Source organism: Xenopus laevis, chromosome 9_10L, assembly GCF_017654675.1.
Source record: "Xenopus laevis strain J_2021 chromosome 9_10L, Xenopus_laevis_v10.1, whole genome shotgun sequence".
NCBI lineage: Eukaryota > Metazoa > Chordata > Amphibia > Anura > Pipidae > Xenopus > Xenopus laevis.
The window spans coordinates 96,042,516-96,063,382 of NC_054387.1; the positions used below are offsets into that span (position 1 = coordinate 96,042,516).

Genomic DNA, 20,867 nt, shown 5'->3' on the forward strand with positions numbered 1-20,867 from the left:
TCTCTCTGATAGACTGACAAAGGCCCATGGATGGAGACCATATTTTCTATTGACCAACCTAAAATAGCAGATGAGCTGTTTTACTTTTCCTAACTCTAACTAACCAACCCACTCCATCTAGCTTCTAATCCACCCCTTTAGATTGAATGGAAAAATTTAAAGATGTGATTTGCATAAAATGATTTTGTTTTCTGTTTTGCTTTTCTTTCCCCCAACCTAATATTTCAAAAATACTTGTGTTTTGGTTGGCAGCATCTGCAGCCCTCAGAGAGCATTTTGAGGTCATTTTGGCCTCTCCAAAGGAGATCTTTAAAAATATGGCCAGCATTAGTCAGAAATCCTAAACCAGCCAGCTCAGAATAGATGTCTTAAAGCAGAAAATACAGTCTAGTTAAGCTCTGTAACCACTAAGCCTGGCAGCACAGTTCCACAACTTGGCAGCACATTAACTGATTTATTTCTGCCATGTATCTTGTACCCAGAAGGACAGAGATCAATGCTAAACTCAGCGAAAAAAAACAGGCCCTGCACTGACTGCACTGCAGGGCAAATGAGCTTATCAATGCCTGTGGGTGCCGAGGCTGAATGTTGTAAAGTCTGTACAGTCTCAGAAATGCATGCTGCCTGATTATGAAATGTAAAGCATAGTTAATCCATCTACTATACATAATATTTAGATAGATATAGAAATATAATAAATAGGATATATATTAATAGTGTGGCACACCACTTCACTCAGGTGCACAGTAAATAGGTAAAGGCTTCACGAAAAGGCCATCAACACCGCAACTGTATAATAATCAAAGAGAGGTATTGAGTAAGTACACACAGCAAACCTGACTTTCCATTACATTTTTCATAATGGAATTTGCTGTAAAACAAGTGATAATACATTCAAGCAAAAAATTTACTCTCACATGAATTATTTGTATATATTGTTAAACAGTAATAGACGATCATGAAGCAGCCTGTGCATTTGAAACTCTTATAGCTAATAGGTTGGAGTGGATTCTAATGATGTTGCAAAGATTCAAAATGAGGGTGCGGTTAGAAAGATTGAAGGATAAATAGGGCTGGAAACTTGTAGTGTCCACTGACCACACACTGTGTAAAGCAGCTCAGTCAGTATCTGCACATTCCCCCCAGCACTACAGCCACCATGGTTCACTGGACAGCGGAAGAGAAAGCAGCCATTGCTTCTGTGTGGGCAAAAGTCAATATTGAGCAGGATGGCCATGATGCTTTAACCAGGTACTGAAACTAGAACTCTGATCCATTTAGAAAATTAATTTCTGGTACTGTTAATAATTGAAACTGTTTTCTCTTACATTTAATAATCACGAATATTAGATATTATTTAGATCTTTGAAATGGGTCAATAATCAGCTACTGTCAACAAAACAATAGGTTGAAATCATGGTTAATTCATAGAAAGTGTCTAAAGGTTGCAAACATTTTTAATTTCTGTATTTATTCTGTAGGCTGTTAGTTGTTTATCCCTGGACCCAGAGGTACTTCAGCAGTTTTGGAAACCTCTCCAATGTCTCCGCTATCTCTGGAAATGTCAAGGTTAAGGCCCACGGAACGAAGGTCTTGTCAGCTGTTGGCACTGCAATCCACCATCTGGATGATGTGAAGGGACACCTGAAAGCTCTCAGTAAGGCCCACTCTGAGGATCTTCATGTGGATCCTGAAAACTTTAAGGTACTTCTCCTATAACTGTATAATTAGAAAGTCATAGCATTGAAATGTGCTTCTAAATGCCATGAAGAAATGATATTGATTGTGTAGAACCCTGCATTCTATTTATTTATGCAGGATTCCTGTTGTGAAAATTGTGGTTTGTTCATATAAGTAGATTCAGTTGTAAAGAAAAAATGATTTGAAACATTGGTATCCAAAAAAGTTAAAAGCACATGCATTAATGAGTGTTATTGCAGCTTAATCGTTCAATTACTCAGCACTAACTCTTTAGGGGCATTTGAATATTCATACATTGCAAAAAATAGCCCAAAAGTATTGATGAAAAAGTGCATTGATGAAAATATTTTATATACATGTGAGCTAAACTTTCAAGGTTACAAATATTCAGCCATGAAATAATCATTTGTTTATGTTTACAGCGCCTTGCTGATGTGTTGGTGATTGTTCTGGCCTCCAAACTTGGATCCGCCTTCACTCCCCAAGTTCAAGCTGTCTGGGAGAAGTTCAATGCAGCTCTGGTGGCTGCTCTTAGCCATGGCTACTTCTAAAACACTTGCCAATGTTCTGATCATTTTATTTTGCAATAAATACAATAAAAGAATACTGAAGTAAAGCATTGTGATTATCATGCAATATAAATATCAGGTTCAGTAAAACAAGCACACATACTTGGTCAACCAGAAAGCTACAAATGGGATAAATATGCCTATAAATAGGATAAATGTCCCACAAATGGGCTGTGAATACACAACTAAAGTCAATGGAAGAAGGTTTAAAAGCAAAATATTTATGCTGTAAACCCCCCCTTTTTATAACTTTATTCATAAAAATGAAAAAAACATAATCTTGCATATGCATAATATATGAAAATCAGAGAAATATGGTGGCTGCTCTTAGCCATGGCTACTTGTAAAACACTTGACAATGTTCTGATCATTTTGCTTTACAATAAATGTAATAAAACAATATTTTTAAAGTAAAGCAATGTTGTTATCATGTTATTTAAATATCAGGTTCAGTGAAACAAGCACACATACTTGGTTAACCAGAAAGCTACAAATGGGATAAATATGCCGTAAGCTGGTCTGTGCATAACAGTACATACACAACTAAAGACCAGTGGGAGAAGGCTTAATAGTTAAATATGTATGCCGTAAAATCTTAATAATATTATATAAACTGTATTCATAAAAAGAAAAAACAACATAATCTTGCACATAATGATTATGTCTTGATGTATTTATGCTTTAAAAGGGTTGTTCACCTTCAAATTACTTTTAGTGTGATGTAGAGGGTGATATTCTATGACAATTTGTAATTGGTTTTCATTTTTTATTATTTGTGGTTTCTAAGTTATTTAGCTCTTTATTCTGCAGTTCTCCAGTTTGCAGTTTCAACAGTCTGGGTTGCTAGGGTGCAACCATGCACTGATTTGAATAAGAGACTGGAATATGAATAGGAGAGGGACTGAATAGAAAGATGAATAATAAAAAGTAGCAATAACAATATATTTATTGAATTACAGAACATTTATTTTTAGATGGGGTCAGTGACCCCGTTTGAAATCTGATAAGAATCCAAAGGAAAAGGCAAATAACTTAAAAAAATGATAAAGAATAAATAAGACCAATTGAAAAGTTGCTTAGAATGGGCCATTCTATAAAATACCAAAAGTTAATTTAAACGTGAACCACCCCTTTAATATGTTGCATATAAAAAATCAGTAAAATATGCCATAAAACAGGTTACACTCAGTGGGCCATTAATCAATATTTCTAGAAAGTAAGCCCTTGGTTAAACTAAATAGACTCAATACAAGCAGAAACTATGCACCATATAATAGTTAATGTAAACCGAAGTCTGGATCCCCTAAGACCCATTGGAGGGCCCCATACGCAGGCCAGTGTGTTAAGAAGGACAAAGTCAGCAGCTTTTTTCAGCCTGTGTATATGGTTATTGTATGACCAGAACTTCTCCCATAATCTCTTTACTCCACTTTCACCCAAGTTGGTGGAACAAAGTGCTTCATTAAAATAACATAAATACTCAGAACAGCATATGTAAGATTTTGGTATAAGTTATAAGATGGGGGGTGGGACCAGGTAGGAAGTTTGGAACCTGCAGTAGGCTATGGGCAGGGAGCAGGTCTGGGCTGGCAGGGCCCACGAGGGCAGAGGCCCTCCGGATGTCTTCCTGGTGTCCCGCAGGCCCAGTCCAGTTCTGAGATTGGAAGCCGAGAAGGCATTTGATCGTCTAAGCTAGCCTTTTTTATTTTCTATGGTTGCTGTGGAATATATGTAGTAACTCCTGAATAAATTGGAGAGACAGAATTTTTTTTAACTCATTCTGGGTTTAATGAATTTCCTGGTTGCTATGGAATTTATGTATGTAGTAATTACATAAATGCTCCTCTCTAGGTTTTTTATTTAAAAAAAATAATTAATAAAAAGGGCAATCAAATGTATTACTTTGGGATTATTGGGCTTCATTTGTTCATTTTAGAATTTAAATGAAAGCTTACCCTTTTCACTGCTGACCCCAATTCTTAAGTACCCCTTGTTCAAGCCAGGGACACATGCTTCCTTCTATTGAAATTGTGATAACTTATGATACCCTTCAACTGCATCCATTTGGGGTCCTTCACGAGATCCCTATAAAATGTTATGAGTACCTACAAGTGAAGCACATATAGACTCATTCCTTGCTTCCCAGGTTAGAACAGTCCTTTCACTGAAAGGTGGTTGGGCCCAAAAGGCTCTCTGATCGAACATTTATAAGATTTTAATATCTCTATCATCTGTAGACTTCGCAAAGCACAAATATATGCTACAGTGGGAACAGGAATTAGGAGAGACCTTGGAACTTGAGGATTGCAAATCCATTTGGTTTAATGCTAAGAAAGGGGTTACATGCATAAAACAGAAAGAAAATGTATACAAAGTTATGATGCAATGGTATATGACTCCCATTAGGTCGAACAAAATATACCCAACAGCCTCTAATTTATGCTGGAAAGGGTCCTGTAACCCAGGTTCTCTATATCCTCTTTGGACATGTCCAGCTATCACCTCCTTTTGGCATGAAGAGTGATTGCAAAAGTCACCTGCAAAGCTATAACTAAAGAACCAATATTTTTTTTACTTGGAAAAATGTATAGAAGAGATTTCTAGTGCCTCATAAAAACTGGTTAAATATATTTTAACTATGGCACGTATAACATTAGCTACAAAATGGAAGTCAGCTGCAATATTATTTTTATTATTATTATAAACATGTATTTTTAGAGCGACAACATATTGCGCAGTGATGTAGCGCTGTAAAATAAACGTGTTTATATAAAAAAATCACTTGAATTTCATACATAGAAAAAACAGAGTTACATACATAACAACCAGTAAAACATATGAGTTTGTTTACTGAGGGAGGAAGTATAGAGAGAAAAAAAAAGGGGTCCAAGACAGAGCCTTGAAGATACCTTCTATAATGGAGGTTCATAGAAAGCTTATTACAAATATGTCATTTGACAGCACTGTTGCACATATCCAAAATAGGACCCTAAATTTCTTGCTATCTGGGCTCCATAAGAACTAATAGTGAAACCTTCTAATTTATAACATATTTGAAATACTAACCTGGGGAACTCTACTGTATAAGATAACTCTAGATAAGGTGTTCTTTTCTGTAGAAAAGTAATTCATGTATTTTTTGGATTGCACTACCACCTAGAGTATAGATTCTCCTTTTAAATGGCTAGTTATCAAATGAGTTATGTAATTCTATCCAATGGTAGAGACACTGTTTTCGTTTTGTTCTTTTTTTCCTGTTTAAGATTGTTAAATTTCCTTATGTGCCTATTGTTAGCACATTGCAGTAACTATGTAACTATCTAATTGCTTTTTTTTTTGCTATAATACCTTTTGGCTGTGATTCTTAAATAAGCACTTTATGAGAAACTGTGAAAGCTAACTGGTTCTTTGTCTCCATTTTTTCCTGCTGACACTATTAATTACATTTGCCCATTTAACATTTTAAAAAGCAATTGGATATTAAATACGTATACCAGAAGTTAAAGAAATTCATGAATTCATCAAGTCATTCACTCATTAGCTTGACTGATGTGCTAATTTACCAAAATGGCTGGTTATCAAATGAGTTATCAAGTGAGTCGAGCTGAGAAACTCAGGGCTGAACCATCCCTGAAAATGAACCATAGTGTAAGTGTAAGAATCTAAACATGAAATTCACATTCAAATTTAAAATATATAATACATGGGCTTTGGCAGTTAGGGTTCTATTTATGAAGCCTCAATTTTTTTCTGGTCTAGTTTTTTAGGGGGAGGAATTTTTAGAGAAAAATAAACTGGAATTGAGATGTATTATGCTCCGAAGCTGCTAAAATCCTGTTGAGGTTATGTAAAATTCAGTGGCAGATGTTCCTCTTACAATTTGAAGGTGTTTCTTGCCATTGCGATCTGCTCTGGTTTTTGTTTGTTAAAGTTGAGTTTCTCGGGCGACAATTTGAAAAAGTGATACGATTTGATCTGTCGCGACTTTTTCCTGCAATAAATTTTTCGATCTGATTTTTTGATAAGTTGGATACATTTGTGGATGGGATTTAGTTCAACTTTGTTTTAATAAAAAATGGGAAAAATTCAAGTCTGTAGCCCTCAGAAAGCAGTTTGACTCCAAATTTGATTTGTATTGATGTTACAATATTATTAAATGGTTTTCTGTTCATGCTCTTTTCATCTTCCCGTCTGCAATGCATGTGACACTTGGGGGCACATTTACTTAGCTCGAGTGAAGGAATAGAATAAAAAATACTTCGAATTTCGAAGTATTTTTTTGGCTACTTCGACCTTTGAATTGGCTACTTCGACCTTCGACTTCAACTTCGAATCGAACGATTCGACCTAAAAATCATTCAACTATTCGACCATTCGATAGTCGAAGTACTGTCTCTTCGACCACCTACTTCGCCACCTAAAACCTACCGAGGTACAATGTTAGCCTATGGGGAAGGTCCCCATAGGCTTTCTAAGTATTTTTTTATCGAAGGAAAATCGTTAGATCAATGAATCAAAATTACTATTTGAAGGACTTAATCGTTCGATTGAACGATTTTTCCTACGATCGTTCGAATGAACGAATTGCGGTAAATCGTTCGACTTCGATGTTCGAAGTCGAACGATTTTACTTCGACGGTCGAATATCGAGGGTTAATTAACCCTCAATATTCGACCCTAAGTAAATGTGCCCCCATGTCACATAAGCATATTTACTTTTTCTAATAAGCATGCATTTGTAAAGTAGTAGTGCTGTACAGCATATGAACTTCATCAGGCCCCATACACCATTCTGTAATAAATTGTAGAAGAGGAGAGCACTACAGACGCAGATTAACTGCTAGTGGCTGATATTTATTTTAAAGCTGCTGTACACGACATGTTTCGGGCTAACAATTGCCCTTTCTCAAGTCGAACGATTTTACTTCGACGGTCGAATATCGAGGGTTAATTAACCCTCAATATTCGACCCTAAGTAAATGTGCCCCCATGTCACATAAGCATATTTACTTTTTCTAATAAGCATGCATTTGTAAAGTAGTAGTGCTGTACAGCATATGAACTTCATCAGGCCCCATACACCATTCTATCTAATCTAATAGTATAATACAAGCATGTCCAAAGTCAGGCCCGGGGGCCAATTGTGGCCCGTTTTCAAATTTACACCTGCCCTCAGCCTCCATCATGAAATTAATAATAATGTGGCCCCCCAGCACAGTGCAATCCGGAATCACGTAGCCGTAGCAGTAATATTTAGTTCTATATAGTGAAATGATCTGCCACTTGGTCTATACTGCTGCCTGTGTGCTGAAGGTGTTAGCAATAGACACGTAGTTCACATACTTCTTTAGGGCTAAAGGTGTCAATAGACGTACATGCCAGTAGAGTAAACGAAATAAGTATGCGAGAGCGGCGTGTCACTATGTGCCAGTACGTGTCTATAGCTAACACCTTCAGTATAGTACAAGTGGCAGATCATTTCACTAATCATGTGCCCAAATATTACGGCTTGTTTAAATGAGGCGCGGAGAATAAGTCCAAACAGACTCCATCTCCAGGAGTGAATGATCCTGATCGCAAGCTAACTACCCCCACACATTTTCACCTCACCAAATCTGGCCCTTGTTGCAAAAAGTTTGGACACCCCTGGCATTATATTTTCACAGAATCAGGAATTCATATACCATAGTCTGAAATATCCCATTAAGACTTAGATTTACATGGTTTAGTGTTCTACGGTACATGCTTTATTCTTTATATTGTGTGTAATTTGTTTAAGCAAAAACTCAATAGTCTTACTTTCCAAAATTGAAGATTTTGAAAATGATCAATTTTGGGAAGTACACTGCAATATTTTTAATGGCCTGCTCAAGATGACCTGTTTCATGACGCATTTCTCTTATTTTCATATATGATTGCATAAATAAATCATTAAAAACTGTTCATCATTTAAAAGATTATCTTTTTGTTCATTGTTATGAATGCTGTTTAAAATGAAAATCGTGTAAAAAGCTGTGTAAAAAATAAATGGAGAACTTATCATGGTGTGTGATATTTTACACCATGCGAATGCCAGATTTTACCGACATTATTTCATAAAAATAAAACATTGGGTGGAAGTTGCTCAAAGAAAAAATGTGTAAAAAACGTGTGACGTGTAAAAAAATTAAAAAAATTTTTTATGACTTGGGGCAGCTGGGAAAATGACAAAATGTCTAGCCCCATGTCAGATTTCAAAATTGAATATAAAAAATCTGTTTGCTCTTTTGAGAAATGGATTTCAGTGCAGAATTCTGCTGGAGCAGCACTATTAACTGATTCATTTTGATAAATATTTTTTTCCCATGACAGTATCCCTTTAATGATTAAACTGCAGTGATGGACATTATAATTTTTTTTTTTACAATGGAACCTACTTATGTGAACAAATAACACTTTTCACAGACAATACAGATAGCAAAACATCTAGCTGCTCATAATTGCTTCATAAATGAATGCAAAGTAATTTTGGTTCTAAACTTGCAGTCAATATTTATTCAGCTCAGTAGACTTTTTTTTTCCATAAGGCACAATGTGTTGGTTGATTTAGAGGCCCTCTGTCTGTAATGTGCACCTAGTTGGGACTACTGGGTACAGCAGGGAATGCAGTATAATGAGAATTATTCTGATTTCTGTGGATGTAACAATTCCTTCTGGAAGTTGTAGCTCAGTAAGAAGCAGTGGGGAGGCAATACAATAAATAAATAAATATACTTATTTGGGGGCCTTAAGGGTACTTTGCGAGTACAGCTCAGGTTCAGGCAATGAGGAAATGTAATGTGACTAATTCTGCTGTCTGTGAATTGAAAGCCCCTGAATATTCAATAAGCACTGAGGGTAAATTTGATGAGAGAGCAAAATGTTGACCCATTTCAAGAGCAGAGGCTATGAGACTGATCTCTTGGAGAAGTCCAGGGACATTTATCAAAATCAGACTTGCTTTGTAAAAAAGCAAATAAAAAACCAAACAGGTTACACTTTGTTACCACATATTTAGCCCAATCAGGACACGCGAAAGACATAATATACCGAAATTGGCATTTATTGCCAATTTATTGCTATACTATATATAAAGAGATTCTTTTATTATACCTTTTGTTTGAATATTTTCTTTGAGTGTGCTAACCCAACATATGCAATGTAGAGGCTTTGGTTACTTAATGTAGGGCTACCTTTGGGTTGTTTGCACCTCATATAAAACTTTTGCATAGTCTTGCTTTGTTGCCAGAGTGCCCTCCATTGATCTGTGTTTTTGTAGCCCCTGAATATTCACCATGAAGCCAGCAAGGTTGGTTCTGGCCATTGTATTAGATAAGAATTGCATGTATTCTAGCAGATACCTACTTACTAAGCTATATCTGTGTGGACGTGTAGGTGCCAGTCCTCCCCCCTGCCTCAAGGAAGTACTATCTGTACTGTGCAGCAGCGGGTGGCTGGCCAGTGCCGTATGGAGGAGCTGCAGATGGTAACTGAGGTGTAACTGAGGTGGGGGTGTCTCTGACACCTGAAAAAATGTAGCAGATGCCAGTTAATTACCAAACCTAGAGGAGAACTGACTTCTGTAACATTGTTTTAAAAGCCATCAAGGTCAATTACATTTAGACCATTTATATTACAGTTTTTAGTCAATGTATATTTGAAAGTTGTTTTCATCCACGATAATATGAAATATTTATGGTGTATGGTACATAACTTTCTTACTGCATGCTTCTGTATTTAGCCAGTCTTTTAAAGAAATTTTTAGTAACTGTTTCTGAACTTTTGCTGCCAGATAAGCTGTGTGTGTTTGTGTGTATGTATGTAAGGTGTTAACAGTACAGCAATACATCTCTTCCATTTCAAAAGTGATGGCCCAGTCTGAGATAAAAGGGTCTAATGTAACCAATGACCCATCGTGGTATGTGCTCATTAGGTGTATTTGGGTGCTAGCTCCAGGTTTCCAAGAGGCTCCTGTGTCAATAAATCCAGTGCACTTGCACCCAAAGAATCTGGCACAAGTCATTTTGAGCTAGAAGTAGTGAGATCCAAATTTCAGCGCAACTTTCTGCATTTTAAAGCATGGACCTCAATTGTGTCAAATGCAACACCACCATTCAACCACTATTAGGCTAGAATTATTGGGAAAATGCTGCATTGTGAGTAAAAAACATGGCAAAACTGGACTTTGCACATATTTTATATATGTGTGTGTGTTTTTTTTCACTACATTGATGATATTCTCATTATTTGGCAGGGTAGTGTTAAGTCATTTGGTCAGATAGTGTCATATTTGCATGAACTTGTTTGGCTGGTTAAATGTACTGCCTCTATTTTACCAGTGAAAGAGTCATACAATTTTTAGTTCACCAGTGAAAATTCGCTGGCATCAATTTCCGATTTTCACAATTTTTTTGTGAAAGTGTCAGATTTTTTACGATTTTTTAGTGAAAACCTTCAAATTTCAAGATTTTTGAGTGAAATCCTTCAAATTTCAGACAGACCAGACTTAATACCTCGGATGGATACGCATCGATCCGCCATCAGTATGGCCTTTATATATATATATATATATATATATATATATATATATATACATATATATATATAGTGAATAAAGTACCCCCTTTTGTAAAATATAAGGATATTATAAGTTACCGAGGAGTTTCATGACCATATAAAAACACGAGGCCGAAGGCCGAGTGCTTTTATACAGGTCATGGAACTCCGAGGTTACTTCTAATATCCTCATATTTTGCAACTGGGGGTACTTTATTTATTATAATACACATGTTTCAGTGAGTCATGTGACAGAAATGACATCAGAACTCACCGTTTATAACTGATGACATCAGAACTCACCGTTTATAAGGATATAATTTACAGGATATTCATGGCTTTTGTGTATTATATATATATATACACACACATACACACATTACATGGTTTGTACAAAGTATACATAAGCCGATGCACCATTTCAAGAGTATTATTCTAGGGGGGAGAAAGACCATACCTGTAAGACCATATGTGTGTAAACTCCACAACCCTTCTCTGCTATATCTATATCTATCTGTTGTCCCTGAGTGCCTTCAGTAATTTTAACTATATATATATATATATATACATATATATATATATATATATATATATATATATATATATTCATATACACACACATTTCAATATATATATATACACACAATATATATATATATATATATATATATATATATATATATATATATATATATATATATATATATATACATATATATTCATATACACACACATTTCAATATAAACAGGCCTGCAAAATGAGGTGCCCACTTAGGGAAATCCACATTCCAAAATAAAAAATTAAGCAAAGCTCTAAAAATACATGTTTATAAAAATGAAGCATGGTGATGTTTCAAAAGTATGCTTGTTTTTTATATACATATACACGTATTTTACAAACTCATTTTATTTAAAATGATGCAACATGTATATAAAAGAATGCATAACCACAGTACAGTGCTTTATATCATTTAGTTGTATCCTTGGCTGAGGGCATCAACCAGAACAGCAACAAATTTCTCCCAGGCTCCCTGGACTTGAGGAGTAAAGGCTGATCCCAGTTTGGAAGCCAAGACAATGACCAGAACTTCACCAAGACGCTATAAAGCGAGAAAACAAATTATGAGGATTTAATGCACATTAACAATGTCATATCACACATCAGACTGAATTTTTAACAAATACTGAGCATCAGCTTTGCCTTCAGCTTCTATACAGCTTCTATACTTGCAGCTTGCATAAATGCTTAATGATATTTGCTGTCAGCCTCATGAAGCAAGGAGAAAAGAAATATACAATTTATTTTGTATGCTGTAAAAACACGAAACAGTCAAGAATAGGTCTTCCTTTTTAATTAGCATAAACACTTCAACTAAATAGAACTGAAAACTTTATTCAAATACAACGGTCTACTTGAAACTAAAAGTTGCTTTGAAGGTAAGCATTTTTTTTTAGATATAATAGAAACAAAGCTATGAAAACACTGTGAATATGCATCATTTAAAAATAGTCTTACTAACATACTTAATACATATAACTTACATAACTCCTTTCCTGACTTAAAATTATAGCCATATAATGGTGGTGCAAGTCACCCATGGGCAGATTAGTCTATTTCAGTCTATGAATCTATGGTCAATTAGGCCTCACACTAAGAGAACCAAATCGGATGATAAAGGCACTCATCTGGTCGACTAAAAAACATGTTTTGTTGGCTGATGACCACATACTTAGGATTATGGAATCACTGGCCTAGTAGAATTGCCAGCATGCCTGACTGGGATGTGACCAATTCTGAACAGAATATTCACTTAATTTTGGAACGCAGGCAGATTAACATGTTAAAATGTATACAAACCTTGAAGTTCTCAGGATCCACATAGAGCTTGAAGGCGTGGACCACACTGAGGTCATGGAGAGTTCCCTTCACATTGTCAAGATGGGCGATGGCATCACCAACAGCTGAAAGAACCTTCTTGCCATGGGCACGCACCTTGGCATTTCCAGCAATAGCTGTGACATTACTGAGATTTCCAAAACTGCTGAAGTATCTCTGGGTCCAGGGGTACACAACCAGCAGCCTGCAGAGAAAAGAACAAGCAGTATGAATATAAGTTATATGGACTGACATGTGTTATACCTTAGACAACAGATTATTTAAATAAAACAATAACTATATACACAGTAACCTAATCAGAGCTCTTTTGTAAGTGAATACTGACAAATGGAAAAATATGGCATGAATACTATAAGACTACAAGAGAATGTTGAGTTTAATAGGACATACAGTATAAACTAAAATGAAAGTACAACTCCCTTGTGCCCCATTTGCTCCTATTTATCATTCATACCTTTTCTGCATTAAACAAGGTGCAAAAATAGCAATGATTTTGCATCAGGCCAGATTAGAACTTTGATTGCATTACCTTGTGAGTGCATCATGGCCATCTTGCTCCTGGTTGACCTCCTGCCACACAGAGGTGATGGCGGCCTTCTCTTCAGCTGTCCAATGAACCATGGTTGCTGTTTGTGAGTTGGTACTGTTTGTGGTGAGACAATTGTAGGGCTCTGAACTACATGAGTTCCTCTCCTGAGATTTATAGGTGGTTGCGCTAAGTCACTCCCATGTTGGATTTGTGCTGCATCAGGAGAATGCTTTCAGCCTCATGCCTTAGTCACAACTGATAAAGCAATTCTAAAACTGACATTGCAGAATATCGTATCTGTTCACGTCAGTTTTCTTTCCTTTTTGACACTGTGTAACTAAACTACAAGCTGTTCTTAAATGTAACAGTTTTTCTAAATATATGGTTTCTCATACATGTATATGAAAAATACATTACATTTCTCCCTAAGCATTGGTACAGCCTGAATAAAGCAATTTTCCTTGCTTTAGCTGGCCACACTGAATTAGTTACTTTGTGCAGGGATAAAAACTGCATTATGTTTAAATGTTGATTAAACGCTTTAAAAAACATTTTTAAACTTGTCACGCATCAGAAGAAAATTGACATGCAAAAGTCTATTTTTTTTTGTACGGGAACTCGATTCGAATTCGATACGAGTTTTCGGGTCGGGACTATTTGATCACATTTTTCATAAATAACATAAATTTGAATTGTAAATAAAATCTAATTAATGAGAGTTATTAAAAATTACATTACTCTAAAATTTGACCTTTGATAAATAACCCCCTTAATTTCTATCTGTGCTAACACATATTTTCATTTCACTTAGTTAGGACTGACGCAAGGACAATGCCATGATGAGGCACGTCAGCTTATGAATATACACACACATAAATGTGTCTCTTTTAACTAGTGCAGTGCTGGGATGATGTGTATAGCATTTTTATTCAATTTGCAGAAAAACATGATGAATAAATTTAAGGCTTAACATGCTCTACAATCATTCCTGCAACCTTTCTGCAATAGAAACAAATATTTCAATATTTCCTCTTGGTAAGTAAAAGCTATCTAGTTTCTATAGAATTCAACGGGAAATGTCTCTAACAGCTTTATTTGTTAGATTTTTCACCTAAGTTTTCAAATAGTGTGATAGGTCAGAGGATAAAGCATCCAATGATGTGAAAACCTTTGACCGTTTGGGGGCAGATTCACTAAAGTTAAGTGGCTAACGCTGGCAACAATTCACCAGTGTTGCAACGCACAGGGACATCGCCAATTCACTAACAGGCGCAGATGCCAATTCGCTAGTGAAAGAGACCATTACTAGTGTTCGTTCGCACTCTTTCGCCAGGCAATTTTTCGCTCTGGCAAAGGGTTGTTATTCCTCAAATTCAGTAAAGTGCGAATTTTACTGAACGTTACCTCTTTCGTCAGAGTTGACTTTGCCACCTCAGACCAGACGAAGTGCTAAAAAATAGCTAGATCTTCCTCAATCTTCTGTTACTTACATCATATCCTGCATCATAAATGCATTAAAGTTAAAAAAACGCTGGTGACTTTTCCTTTTTGGAAGCAGAATTGCCTGCAAAATTTCTAACAAACTTTTTTGGGGAACCAGTTTTCTCCAGACATTTCATAACATATGGAACATTCATTTTACAGTGGGCTCATGTGTAGGGCATTATATTAACACTCTTGTCTTTTTTTAGGTTCCCTGGACATTTGTAATAAAAAGTGGTAACTTCAAGCATTTGCACCAACATTTATAATAAAGACCTCCATACAACTTTAAATTTCCCACCCTATTCAAATTGACCTAAGCTCAAGATCACTAGCGAAGTTTCGTAGGCGCAAATGAATGCTAGTGCATCTTCTACTGCCAAATTAACGCTAGTGAAAAATTGCCAGCGTTCAACGCCCAGGGTGCGCTTCACATATTAGTGAATTAGCGTAGTGTTAGCGAATTTGCACCTGGCAAAGTGGTGCGATGTGTTTGAAGTAGTCGCTGGCACAATTTGCCCTTTAGTGAATTTGCCCCCTGGTATGAGTTTTTTTTTGCATATTGGATTATATTCTTAATAAATCTATTATTGTTTTGTGTACCAAATAAATGTTTCATGTGTGATACTACCTAACATTTGAATTATTATACCTTTTAAAATCCTCTCTGAATAAAATTTCAATAAATTTCTCCCAAGCAACCTGAATATTCAGTTATATCATTTTATATGTTTAGTCAATATCATCTGCAAGTAAGCAAAGCCTGCTCTAAAAACATAACAGTTATCAAATATTATTAAAGGAGAAATACTGTGTAAAAAAACAAGAATGTATGACTGCATTATACTCCATTATACTCCTCTAAATATAGAAGGAATGTACTGTTGTGTTTCAGGCTTATTATTAAACATTTCTTCAAATATCCCCACTAGTCCCATCCATCCATTCATCGCTTCTGTATGATAGGAACCATCAGCAACCATACAGACCTGGTAGGGAACTGAAGCATATCTTTGCTTGTGTGGATTTAGGGCTGTGATTGGCCATTAATCAGAGGTCATGATTTTAGCTGTAGGGGAGTGACAAAGTTATAATTAACACAATGTGTTTTGTGGACATTGGTCCACCACAAGGTTAGCACTCTAGGAAATTGACTTCTCTCAGTTAGCCAGGCCACACAACCTTCTTAAAAGTCAGCATCACTACTGCACTTTCTCCAGACACTGCCTTTCTCCAGGCACAGACACAGGTCCCTTGGCACTTGCTTTATTTCTCAAGCTCAGGTACTCTCTCTCTCTCTCTTTATCTCAGGCTCCATGGGCCCCTAAGTTCCCTCACAGGCTTCTGAATACAGTCAGTACCTCCAGGTATTTGAGCACACCCCTTACACCTCAACAGGCAGCTCTACTCTCAGCTACCAATTAATTACATGACTGACAGGGAATATTAACTCTATCTGCCCTAGGCATCCCCTTCGACCCATATCATGCACCTTAAATGTACACTTCTCTGTACAGTGTGTTGGCTTCCCAAACACACTGTATCAATAGATATTTCTAGTTTTTGCTGATGATACTAAATTGTGTGGGATATGACATAATTGGAAAACTGGGTTGCAAACCAGAAAAGCAGGTTGATGTTTAGAAGTGGAAAGATATGCACATAGGTAGAAATAATATAAACGTGAGTTATTCACTAAATGGCAGTGTTTTGGGGTATACTTTACTGTAAGGGATCTGGGGATTTTTGGGGGTATCATTCAGTGGCTACAACAGCAAAAATTACGTTGTGTCTTGCATAATAAGGACATTCATGCAAAGGATGAAAACATAATTTTGACTCTTCATAGGTCCCTGGTAAGATCTTACTTTGAGTATGCAGAGCAGTTCTGGGCTCCAGTCTTTAAGAAGGCTATTAATGAGCTGGGGGGACTGCAGAGATGTGCAACTAAACTCATTAAATGGATGAGGGTAAACTGTAACGGTTGGGGTTGTTTTCTCTGGAAAAAAAGGGAACATGATTACCCTGTACAAGAACATGAAAGGGCATTATAGACAGATAGCGGGGACCTTTATTTTCCAATAAAAAGAATCAAGCCAACCCTTTAGACTAGAGGAACAGAACTTTCATTTGAAGCAACGTAGGGGGTTCTTCACAGTGAGGACAGTGAGGTTGTGGAATGCACTGCCGGGTGATGTTGTGATGGCTGATTCAGTTAATGCCTTTAAGAGTAATTCCACACAATATTAGAGTGCTCAGCCTAGTGCAAAATCCTTGAGGACCAGGTGCTCAGCAGTAATTAACCCAACCTGCCACAGGTCAGGAAAATACGATACAGAGTCCAATGACTGCAGCACACTAATAGTGTGATACAGTCATTGGACTCTGAATGCCTTTAAGAGTGGCTTGGATGATTTCTTGGACATACATAATATCCAAGGCTATTGTGATACTAAAATCTACAATTAGTACAGATATTGGTATTTATAATTTGCATATGTGAGTGTATATATAGGTCTGTGCTTTTGTGCTTTCTTACATTGGGTGGTATATCATTTTTGACACTGCAAGACCCTTGGTGCTGTCTTTTACCAGGCCCGGATTTGTGGAAAGTCCACTTAGGCCCGGGCCTAGGGCGGCAGGATTTTAGGGGGGTGGCATGCTGCCCAACCACACCCACATTGGTTCAAAAACACTGGGTACAATCATTTTTTAAATTTCCCGTGCGACAATCCCAATTGCTCCAGTCCAGATGATGAAAATTTGCAAAAATAAAGGGGAGGGGACAGGGACAACGAATGGCAGTGGGCCTAGGGGCATCCACTATGTAAATCCAGCCCTGTCTTTTACAAAACATAAAAAACAAGCATAAATCTCTCCACAGACATCTATTAAAGCATGGGGACATTTTAAGATAGAGAGAATACTCTTGAAACATCACCATGCTTCAATAAAGGCGAGTACTAGACTATAAAATGTGGTTTTAACATTCATGTTTCTTGATAACGGTCTCAGACCAGGACTGAAACCTTGATTTATTTAACGTGTTTTAAATTTTGATAATAAGACATTGAAGTTTTTAATTGTAATTACTTCACCAGGCTAGAGGTGGTATTTGGCATAGCAGCAGCTCCCCCCCATCAAATGCACAACAATGGGTTTGTGGGGTTATTGTGATGTCCAAAAAGACCAGCAACACCGGGATTTTAGTTATGTGTTCAGATACATGAATACAATGTTTTCCTTTTTCACTAAAATCCCGGTGCTGCTGGTCTTTTTGGTTGCTGTATGATATTTTACCGTACACCTGGGTAGGAGATAAAAGAAGCGGTGTACCACCCTGCTGATTATATATATATATATATATATATATATATATATATATATATATATATATATATATATATATATATACACACACACACACATTACCTGCTCCAAGACAATTGTCAATATATTAATATATCAATATATGTGTGTAAACTCCACTCTCCTTCTCTGTCTATATATATATATATATATATATATATATATATATATATATATATAAACACACACTTCAATGGAAGCAGGCCTGCAACTTTAGCAAAATTAGGTGCCTACTTAGGGAAATCCACATCCCAAAATACAAAAGATAACAAGAAAAAAAAAAATAAGCAGATATGTTTATAATAATAACTCTTTCTAAGTCCACAAACCTTTATTGAAGCATGGTGGTGTTTTAACATGTATAAATATAAACTTAACAACAGATGTATTTTACAAACTATTTTTATTTAAAATGATGCAACATGTACATAAAAGAATGCATAACCACAGTACAGTGCTTTATATGATTTAGTTGTATCCTTGGCTGAGGGCGTCAACCAGAACAGCAACAAATTTCTCCCAGGCTCCCTGGACTTGAGGAGTAAAGGCTGATCCCAGTTTGGAAGCCAAGACAATGACCAGAACTTCACCAAGACGCTGTAAAGCGAGAAAACAAATTATGAGGATTAAATGCACATTAACAATGTCATATTACACATCAGCCTGGATTTTACCAATACTTAGCATTAGTCTTGTCTTCAGCTTCTGCAGATGCCTTTTCTTTTTTGAGCTTGCATAAATGCTTAACAATATATCTGCTGTCAACCTTCAATTTGTTTTAAATCAGCATAAACTCTTCAAATAAATAAATGAATAAAACTGTAAACTGTATTCAAATACAAATAAAGGTGAGTTTTAAGGTAAGTTCTGTTTGGCTATGACCACATACTTAGAGCTAAGGAATCACTGGCCTAACAGTATGTCTGACTGGGATCTGATCAATTCTGAGCAAGTATTGACTTATTTTTGGAACAGAGACAGATTAACATGTTAAAATTGTTAATACAAACCTTGAAGTTCTCAGGATCCACATAGAGCTTGAAGGCGTGGACCACACTGAGGTCATGGAGAGTTCCCTTCACATTGTCAAGATGGGCGATGGCATCACCAACAGCTGAAAGAACCTTCTTGCCATGGGCACGCACCTTGACATTTCCAGCAATAGCTGTGGCATTACCGAGATTTCCAAAACTGCTGAAGTATCTCTGGGTCCAGGGGTACACAACCAGCAGCCTGCAGAGAAAAGAACAAGCAGTATGGATATAAGTTATATGGACTAACATGTATTATACCTTAGACAACAGATTATTTAAATAAAACAATAACTATATACACAGTAACCTAATCAGAGCTATTTTGCAAGTGAATATTGACAAATGGAAAAATATGGCATGAATACTATAAGACTACAAGAGAATGTTGAGTGGAATAGGACATATAAACTAAAATTGACCTTTAACTTTTCTAAATTAAAGAATGTACAAAAATAGCAGGTACCCTTTTTCGCATCAGGCCAGATTAGTACTTTGATTGCATTACCTTGTGAGTGCATCATGGCCATCTTGCTCCTGGTTGACCTCCTGCCACACAGAGGTGATGGCGGCCTTCTCTTCAGCTGTCCAATGAACCATGGTTGCTGTTTGTGAGTTGGTACTGCTTGTGGTGAGACAAGTGTAGGGCTCTGAACTACATGAGTTCCTCTCCTGAGATTTATAGATGGTTGCGCTAAGTCACTCCCATGTTGGATTTGTGCTGCATCAGGAGAATGCTTTCAGCCTCATGCCTTAGTCACAACTGATAATTTTAAAACTGACATTGCAGAAAAGCATCTCTGTTCAGTTTTCTTTTCTTTTTTTTAAACTGTGTCACTAACTACAAGCTGTTCTTAAAGGTAACAATTTTTTTTAAACATTGATCTCACATATGTAGCATACATTCAATTTTTCCCTACGTTTTAGTAAAGCAAATTTCCTTTCTTTAGGGGGCCACAATGTGACAATACGTAAATGCGCATATGTGGTTAAGTATATATGTGGAAAACTATCCCCAATTATAGGCTGTAGACTTGAAGAATCACATGCCCCCTAAGAGGTTGAAGTGTGACTAGTTACTTTGTGCAGGGAAAATAACTCCATTGTGTTATTTTTTTTTTTTTTTACCAATGCATGGTAACAGTACATTATGTCTAAATGTGTAAAACACTTTTTGGTATTACTGTTCCTTTAAATAATCAGACAAATATAAATATTTTTGCATAGAAACTATTCTGTCTGTCACAGACTGGGTTATACACCTTGCAACTGTGGGTGTGAGACCCTTGTTTTTCATACTTAGGGGCAGATTTATCAAAGGTCGAAGTTAAAAAAACTTCGAACTTCGAATTCAAAAAGACCAATCGAATGGAGGTCAAAGTTTTTTGGGGTCGAAGTGGCCCGAAGTTTTTTTTATTTCGACCTTCGATCTCCCAAACTCCCCCAATTGCCTCCGTACAGGTTCTAGGAGGTCCCTCATAGGCTAAAACAGCACTTCGGCAGCTTTTAGGTGGCGAATGGTCGAAGTCGAAGTTTTAAAGAGACAGTACTTTAAAAAAATTTGACCTTCAAAGTTTTTTCAACTTCGAATGGAAGTATGACTATTCCCTAGTCGAAGTACACAAAAATAGCTTGAATTCGAAGTTTTTCACTTCGAAACTTCACCTCAACCTTTGATAAATCTGCCTCTTAGGTATTTATTCTTGCATTGCCTT

The 20,867-nt window shown here is 36.4% G+C and overlaps 3 protein-coding genes across 3 annotated transcripts; 1 reads left to right on the forward strand and 2 right to left on the reverse strand.

The window, feature by feature from the left end:
* Positions 1 to 1,082: 1,082 nt before the first annotated feature.
* On the forward strand, positions 1,083 to 2,317 carry LOC108701506 (hemoglobin subunit beta-2). The gene is made up of 3 exons (XM_018236260.2): positions 1,083 to 1,251; positions 1,482 to 1,704; positions 2,124 to 2,317. The coding sequence occupies exons 1-3, from the start codon at positions 1,160 to 1,162 to the stop codon at positions 2,250 to 2,252; spliced, it is 444 nt and encodes a 147-aa protein (XP_018091749.1). The 5' UTR covers positions 1,083 to 1,159; the 3' UTR covers positions 2,253 to 2,317.
* A 9,353-nt stretch (positions 2,318 to 11,670) lies between these two features.
* Positions 11,671 to 13,402, reverse strand: XB5745823.L (uncharacterized XB5745823 L homeolog; the record flags this gene model as incomplete). Its single annotated transcript, NM_001097906.1, is given in 3 exon segments — positions 11,671 to 11,944; positions 12,703 to 12,925; positions 13,271 to 13,402. Coding segments are annotated over 3 exon segments (444 nt in total). The 5' UTR covers positions 13,363 to 13,402.
* A 5,105-nt stretch (positions 13,403 to 18,507) lies between these two features.
* On the reverse strand, positions 18,508 to 19,818 carry LOC108702026 (hemoglobin subunit beta-2-like). The gene is made up of 3 exons (XM_018237026.2): positions 19,661 to 19,818; positions 19,132 to 19,354; positions 18,508 to 18,718 (listed from the first exon to the last, which is right to left on the reverse strand). The coding sequence occupies exons 1-3, from the start codon at positions 19,750 to 19,752 to the stop codon at positions 18,590 to 18,592; spliced, it is 444 nt and encodes a 147-aa protein (XP_018092515.1). The 5' UTR covers positions 19,753 to 19,818; the 3' UTR covers positions 18,508 to 18,589.
* Positions 19,819 to 20,867: the final 1,049 nt, after the last annotated feature.